The sequence below is a fragment of the Falco peregrinus genome, chromosome 4, assembly GCF_023634155.1.
Source record: "Falco peregrinus isolate bFalPer1 chromosome 4, bFalPer1.pri, whole genome shotgun sequence".
NCBI classification, from domain to species: Eukaryota; Metazoa; Chordata; class Aves; order Falconiformes; family Falconidae; genus Falco; species Falco peregrinus.
The window spans coordinates 65,067,057-65,075,272 of record NC_073724.1 but is presented as its reverse complement, the minus strand read 5'-3'; the positions used below and the strand labels follow the sequence as shown (position 1 = coordinate 65,075,272).

Below are 8,216 nucleotides of genomic sequence, written 5' to 3'. Positions count from 1 at the left end.
ATGGTAACATGCTACTCGAGTCAAATGTGATGGATCCAAAACTGATGTCTCAATTAATAACCTAAATTCCCTTTGTTGACAAGGAATATGAAATAAACCCTAGAATTGTCTGCATCTCACACTTAAGCTGCAAAAAGCCAGCTTTTTTTCCCCCCCTCCCCTTTTTTTTTTTTTTTCCCCTCCAGTCAAGCCTTTCTCTTTCCCCAGTCTCAGGGACAAATGTAAAATAATAACCAGAGCACACGGTGAGAAAAGTAACTACCTTTTTCCTTTTAATATAGATGTAGTACAGAATGTTTAATTACAGCAGGACAGTGCTTCCAGTTAAATAAAATTAAAAACTTTTATTCTCCCAAATATAAAATTACTAAATTAATGTCTTAAAAGAATAAGAATATGGAAAAAGCTTTAAATTATACCACCATTTACCACAGTAACCATGATTACCAATTACATACTCCATTGCTTTGGCAAAAGTTTTTTTTCTTTTAATAACTGCTTATAAACCTAACATAGCAAAGACTGTATACATCTTTATATTGCACTTATTTATATACAGGAATAAATGAACTGTAAAGTCTGCATATACTTGGAATGAGCAAATTTTCACAATAAACTGAAAGCAGAAGGTTAAGAGCTGGTATGAATATTAAAAAATGCTTAGAAATGTAATACATTTATGTACAGACTGTACGGACTGTATTAACAAACAATATGTACATAACAATTTACTCCTATTGATATTTTAGTATAACTCAGTGTTCATTAATACAGACCTTTGGTTGCATTTAGTTGTTTAATAAGATCTAAGCTCACATACCTCCAAAACAACAAGGTATAAAATAAAGCACAACAATTTGCCAAATGGTACAAAAATTACTATTGTCAGTTCCATTAAACCCAAAAAACTAGTGTCTCTGTCTAGCCCCAAAATAGTTCTTGGACGTGGAATCAATCTCTATGTGCCATACACAAAAAGAACACCCAAATGTTACATATCTGCAAAATTACATCCCACAACACTTTTTAGTAATGTGCAATTCATTTTAATAATACTTTCTAATGAAAAAGAGAAATTAAATTTGACTTCATAATTTTCCAACACGCACTTCTGCAATGACATTGTGACTACTTTTAAAATGTTACCAGCAAGATTAAAAAAATAGATGTGCGCCTCCCTTACTCTAAAAACTATCACCAGTAACTGCTGTTTGCTAAGTGTGCTCAGACGTTCGTATGAATTATGCAGCTTGCACGTGCCCAACATTTAGCTTCAAAATCATCCTGAGTTTGCACACAACGAAGCAAATCCACATACTTTAAAAACAAACAAAAACCCCTGAACATACTTCCCTTTACAAAACAATCATGCAACTGAAGAAGAACTGGGCATCCCATGAACTGTTGTGCTTGTTGGAGTTCCACTTATGGCGTTGAAAATGTGTAGCGAATTAGGTATAACACTGGCCTTTTCTTCAACCGGAGTAATCTGAAAATGCAAAATACGTATTTACCAAAGTGTTACAAAATGACACAAGAATTTATAAAATAACGAACCACTTTCACAATATGCTGCTTATCAACTCAACTTTGCAGTACTTTCTCAATCGCACAGAACTTCTTTTTCAGGGTGGTCACCATTTCCAACTATCCTCCTCTACTAGTTGTAGGAGGACAGTATTTATTTCTCCAATGTCAGTTCTCCTAATTTAGGTATTACACTGTCCTCTCTAGAGGAAGCTTGGACAGCTTCTCTCACTTCTCTTGTTAACTTTCAACAGGAGTTTCACAACAACAGGCATGCTTTTTCCCTTTTTTGTTTTCTTTTTTTTTTGACTTAAGAAATGCTCAAATCATACCTCTATCAAAAGCTTTCAGAGCACCAAAAAGACTTTACTCTTGACAGCTATAAATTTACTGCTAAGTAATGCTAAGATTAGAAATATTGGGGGAAAAAAGGAATGATATAAAAATCAGACAAACTAAGAGCACAAGTAAAGAAAATTAATTACCATCCCATCTGATCATATTGGCAAGCAGCAGAGAAGAAAAAAGAAACATCTGTTAAAATTCTTTTCTATATTCTTTGTAACAAAATTTTTGCAGTTGTTTAAAACCCCACACTATAATAAGACAGCTAATAGTTTCTTCAATGACATTAGAGTAAACATTGTGAGAAGCTTTTTCCAAATACAGCAATAGGCAGGCACATAAAGGTGACATTTTTAAAGATTTCAGTGAAAAGCCTCATGATTCTAAGCTTCCAGGGGAGTGACCCATCTCATTTAAAAACCCCAACCAAACCAATACCATGCTTTAATTACTTACAACTAATTACATTTGCATAAAAAGAACACAGTGGTAGGCTAATAGTAAACATTACTGCAGCCAGCGCTGTACTTCCATTTTCTGTTCACACTATCTTATAGGTATTAGTTGTTTGCCCCTTCTTTTCTTGGTTTACTTTTAGACAATGTGATTTACTCCTGAAGTTTCAAGCATTACATGCTTTTTCTTATCATCAAACTTTGGAAATTCACACACGAATATTCTTCTAATGTACATAATCTTGCATTGAATTAAAAGTATTTTTTCTTGTGTACATCCTGTTATTCTTTTATTTTTTCCTATGCTAGGGGAATAGTAATTTTTCATTTATTGTCATTAAACTATTTGATCAAAACATTCTCCTCTTTTCCAAAAGGGTCTTCTGTACAGCTGTCTAATCCTCCCACATACCTCGTTCATCTAAATCAGGTGTCCAATCAGTTCGTCTCCTTTCTAAAACCCTTCACTGCTCTCTGCTTTTCAGTAAGTCACACTGAAATACAGTCAAACTGTCCCATTTTTGTCAGCTAAGCAACCTCTTTTCCTGTTGAGGGATCTTTCAAAACTGTTTTCCTTGACATGCGTATCTGAAAGATACTGTTTTTTTATTAAAAAACCCAAGCAAGCCACACACAGATTCTGACCAAATGGTAACATTCCCTACAAACCTTGTACCACAATATTCTCCATCATTGGTAGTTAAGAAAAGCTAGTTTTGTGGTAAGTTTTTCCCTGTGATAGTGTAACAAAAGAATACAAGAATGAAAATAAAGCCTATGTGCTTGCTGTATTCTTGTGCTTCACCATAATTATATCATAGCACAGCGCTACTCACAGCACAGTATCTGAGAAAACCACATCAGGAAATAACAGACAGCAAGAAGGCATGCGAAGTGAACTCTAGATACGACACATTTTTGAACAGGGGGAAAAAAATAGCCATAAAAGTTTTGGATACGATCTAAGCAAGGGTGGAATAAAGGCAAATCTCTCTTAGATAAGCCTATGGATAAGCTGTTAAACCAACAAGTGTCTACCTTTTCGAGCAAGTACTTCTTGGATAATAATAATTTAGAGATGTCAAAAAATTGCAGATGGGTAAAGTCATTGCACATCTAAAAGATGCAATCCTGAAAAAAACCCTGGAAGATTAATAGAGCATTTAAATGCCAGCTACACTGAACACCTCAGGTAGGTCTCAAGTTTAATTTTTACTGTACAATTTGATTTCTGAATAAAGCCTATAGTTTTTGTATGGACAAGAGAACCTCTAAGCTCCTCTTTGTATCAACTGGTTATCCAGACCAGGATGCATTGGTTCCTAGACTAAGAAAAGTTGCTATTATGGTCACACATCTAAGGAAGCCTCATAGACATGTGTATTTGTAAGGTAAAATATTATCAGAAAACACAAGTATTTCTTGTGGGACAGAAATACTAGCCTTGAGTGTTGAGAGCTATAAGCCACTCTATGGCTGTGGGAAAAGATTATACAAACACCCATGGATTAAAGAAAAGGAACCTGATGTGACGAATTTAAATGTCAAGACGACAGGGATCAAGTATGAATCTTCAGTTCTTCCTGTCCTCCCGGAAATAATATCCTTGCCTCTGAAGTGAGGAGACATTTCTACCATTGATCCCAGATGCAAGGTCCTACATCTCAGTCCATGAGAGTTTTGGCTTTCCTTCTCCTATATCCTCTTTGTCTGTAGTGGATTCTCCTCAAGAAAATGTGTTGGAATACTTCTTGAAAGAAGTTTAACTCTTTGTCGTGGAAGTAAATGCTTACATCTCCAAAATCTAAAGAAAAAGAGCTAACCTTGCAGATCCAATTCCCCTACAGTTACCAGGAAGTACAGACTAAAATGAGCTTTTTGGGTCATAGAGACCCTTGTAACCACACATATGAAGTATAAATGATATATATACTCATGTCAGTAAATTTGTTTTATCTTGGCTACAGTCTCTCTCCTGCAAAAAACCAGACTGGTGTGAACCAGATCTACTTTCTTAATGAGAAAGACTTGATTCTGAAGGTCAAGAAAGCATCTGCAGAAAATGCACAAACAAAAAAATGAGGAAGTTCCACAATTCCATGATATGCTTATACTCCAATAAAGAAAAAAAAGAAACAATCCTCTTGTATAAAGCATTACATACTCTTTTCCTAGTGGGTTCAACATTACAGCTACATTCTGAACGTTGGTATGTATGATTTAATATTAGCACATACTTGTTCATGCATTATTTCAGAAAGTTCTTTTGCCATTTCTCTGTAGTTTGCCTTCATTTCTTCTTGATATTCCAACTGATCTTCCTTTATAAGTCGTTCATTTACACCCAGAGCATGCCCACAAGCTTCAACAAATTGCCTGATTTAGATAAAAGAATAATAAAAAAATCTCAATTAGAAATACAAAATCCAAAAGATTAATTCAAAATGCCAGCTTAAAATATGTTTTCATACGGTCAGAAACTATAAAAGTAAAAAAAAAAGTCATTATGATATCAATCTTGGGGAAAAAAGTCAATTCCCCCCACCCCCCAAAAAATAAAACCCACCACCAAACAAAAAACCACATACCTAAAAACTTCCTTTAGTAGCTTTACTTTATTGTCTGGATATCTTTTGGTGTTTGTGTCATCTAAGAAAGCTCTTGCATATGCTAATGGACCAGCATTAACCTAAAAAGAATAAGGATTACAAAATAAAGTCAGTTCTCTGACATACGGTCTTAGCAATAACAGGTACTACAGGTGTGTGTCTGATTTCATTTTCTTGGAACACAGTGATTTCAAGAAAACTGGACTTATGAAGTAAGAAAACTGCTGGAGCTGGCACATAAGAGCATGAGAGGTCTCTACAGCACCCTGTATGAACCTGTCCTGGCACAAAGAAACCACTGATGAAGTGGCAAAGTAACTGCTGATAACAGCAATTTGTCATCTCTATTTATGAAAGTGAGGTGGGAAAATGAGGAAAATGAGCTAAATCTACTACTGTTTGATATGCTTATCTATTGAAAACACTCTTCCAAGCTGAAAATTCTGCAATAATTTTCTGAAATTTAACTGTGCTATTACGGCAGCTACATGAAAAGTGGATTCAATGATTTCTGACTCATCCCTATTATTCTTTTATGTTAACAGTGACAGCCCCTCCCTTCTCATCCAAAATGGTAGCTTGACAACTTGCAGATTCTGGAACCTTGGTTTATTGTTGCTTTTGTTTCTTTTGTTCTCTTCAACATGAAAACAGCTCATTTCAGATAGCTGTGTTTACCGTTCCTTTGATTTGAATCAACTAAAAATAACAGAGCAGCACTTTTGTCACTGCCTTCTTAAGACCCTGACCACACTGACTTGTACATGCTACAACTGTTTTAGGTACCCTATTTTGATAAATCTGATGGTTTCCTTATACATTCAAGTAACAAAATGTTGTACAGTGAGATTTTCTACTGTTACCCTCCTTCTATATTTTGGCATTCCCTCTTCATCTCCATAGGGATCTTACCAAAATACAAAAGCAATAATTACCATGTTGAACCTACTGTGAGCAGATCTGCATCTAGCCAAAATATGCTCATTCACTCTCATATGGGAAGTCACTGTTTCATGGTAGTTTCAGCTTTACAGCAATACCAGGTGGGGCTCAGACCACCATAGATTCCAGAGTTGAATCTTAACCCTTTTATGTAACTGTCCATGATCAGTGTTTACATGAAATATTTTTATTGCTTTTCCTATTCTGGAAATAAATGCAAACAGTGAGCGTATTTCTAATTTAGCACAGTCTTGAATATACATAACAAACTAATGATGAACCAACTACTTATATAATTTTCCAGGGACAGAAGCAAGTGGAAGAGCTGAATGACAAAGTATATGGTCTTACCTGAACACTGACACTTCCTTGTAGCTTCAGCTGCAATTTGATCATATCCACTTCAGCTGAAGAGCAAAGCTGCCGAAGTTCTGCAACTTTTTTACTCATTTCATCAATGGCTACTTCAATTGGGTTTAAATCAGTATGGTGCTGATACATTACTGGAATGCGCTTCTTCACATAAGGGAAACAATGTATAGCTACAGATGGGAACACATTTAATATAGTTAGAAAAAGGTTTTTGAATGAGGTGTGTTTTGAAATAATTTTATGCTAAAATCTCATTTTGATGTAATGAGTTGCCCAATTTAATACCCTATTATATAATTAGAAATACTACCAAATGTACTGGGAAACCAAATATTGAAAATGGAAGTATGTATAGCTTTACATGTATTACAGCAAAGAAAGGTCACTGTCATTACTGCTTCTAATAACCAAAAATTAAACCATTTGAACTTGATTCATACAAGAACTGTAAAAAGAATTGTTTATCATCCACATATCTCTGAGAAGAATCAAAAATAGCAAAGCTGTTCCTCACAAGTATTATGTCAGCTGTCCATAGCTAAAGTCACTTATTTAAATTGGTTTTACCACTGTATTAAGATAAGTGTGAGCTTCTCACATTTGTCATTAAAGACAAACCCACAAAACAGTCTTTTTCTAAAAAGGAAAGCTAGACTCCAGATTCTTAATTCTTGAAGCTTAAGAAAAAAGACAACCCAAAAAGTATTTGAGGATTATCCCTTGAAGAAACCAGTCTGAAAAACCTAGTTTTGGCTAAAAATGCAAAAAGTTTTTTAGCGGACAGCTATGAAGGACTTTAAGTAAAATGGAAAAACCCATACAGAACAGAATTAGAATATTTGAATTAATGTTGCCACTCAAAGCAACTTGTTATTTCACAAATTCAGATTTACGCCTTACACAGGAACACTGCCAAACACACTGTAACTATTTCCCTTAAAAAAAAAAGTACAATAAAATGTTTTGTATCAGTGAACTAAGTATCTTTAAAATTTGAGCCCATGGGAGATAGATGGGCACTCTCCGTTCTAAAGCCAACAAATGAGAAACTAAAGCACAGTGATTAGACCAAAGACACAATGAAACTGGAGCTGGAAATAAAACCAGACCTTGTCCTTCAGGCTCTCCTCGTGCTTTTAGCTAAAAGAACCAATGCCGCATTTTACACATCCGAAGACTGAAAGAATGTTGAAAAATGCCACACCCAAGACTGCAAGCATAATACCACTGTTCTTCAATGTTTTACAGCAAAGAAAGGTGAGCACAGGGAAGGGCAAAGAGCGAGATGCAGACTTATTAAAAAAAAACCCAAATTATTTAGAAGTCAAGGATAGTTAGAACTTAGTTGCATATGAGATTTTACTCTCTTTTTCCAGTGCTTAGGGGTTAAGAAATCACAGTCATATACGTATTCTCAGATGGTCATTTATAAGTGTTTGCATATCACATTTTGGAGTATTATTTTCAAGTATGCATTGATTTCAAAAGGTTGTTCTAACAGTATTTCGGTATACTTTGCAATTCTTATCATCTCTAACAGTTGCGTGCAATCTTCTAAAGGATTTTTTCTGACAAATACACAACATATAGAAAAACCTAAGTATCTAAGAAATAAGTGCAAAAAAGAAACAAAAAAGTAGTTTTAAATTAAAGGAAATTTCCATTCAATCAGTACCTGTCAAAATAGTCCTTCTCTTACACTGTTCTTCTACTCCTCCTTGTCTTTTACCAGCTTGTGTAAAAGGCATCTCAAACATAAAGCGACGAATGTTATGAGTCCTTTCAAAATCTGTTTTTCTTTCCTGCAATTCTTTTTCTTCAAAATATGGAATTACATGTGTAACTTGAATATATGCATATTTTGAATCTAAATCCTTAGGATTTACCTTAAAAACATGAAAAAAAAATTAAAATCAAATAGCTACATTGTGAATAAAGTGAATTTAATTGTAGTCACATAACCTTC

The 8,216-nt window shown here is 34.6% G+C and overlaps 1 protein-coding gene across 14 annotated transcripts in view; it reads right to left on the bottom strand.

The window, feature by feature from the left end:
* Window positions 1-249: 249 nt before the first annotated feature.
* Window positions 250-8,216, bottom strand: part of DOCK9 (dedicator of cytokinesis 9) — a 128,780-nt gene continuing 120,813 nt past the window's right edge. For all 14 annotated transcript variants that reach the window (XM_055802103.1, XM_055802100.1, XM_055802102.1 and 11 more), the window contains 5 exons: window positions 7,926-8,136; window positions 6,230-6,420; window positions 4,916-5,016; window positions 4,565-4,703; window positions 250-1,489 (listed from right to left, as the gene is read on the bottom strand). In XM_055802103.1, the coding sequence (XP_055658078.1) occupies window positions 1,367-1,489; window positions 4,565-4,703; window positions 4,916-5,016; window positions 6,230-6,420; window positions 7,926-8,136 (765 nt within the window). In that variant the 3' untranslated portion in view covers window positions 250-1,366. The remainder of the gene's footprint in view (window positions 1,490-4,564; window positions 4,704-4,915; window positions 5,017-6,229; window positions 6,421-7,925; window positions 8,137-8,216) is intronic.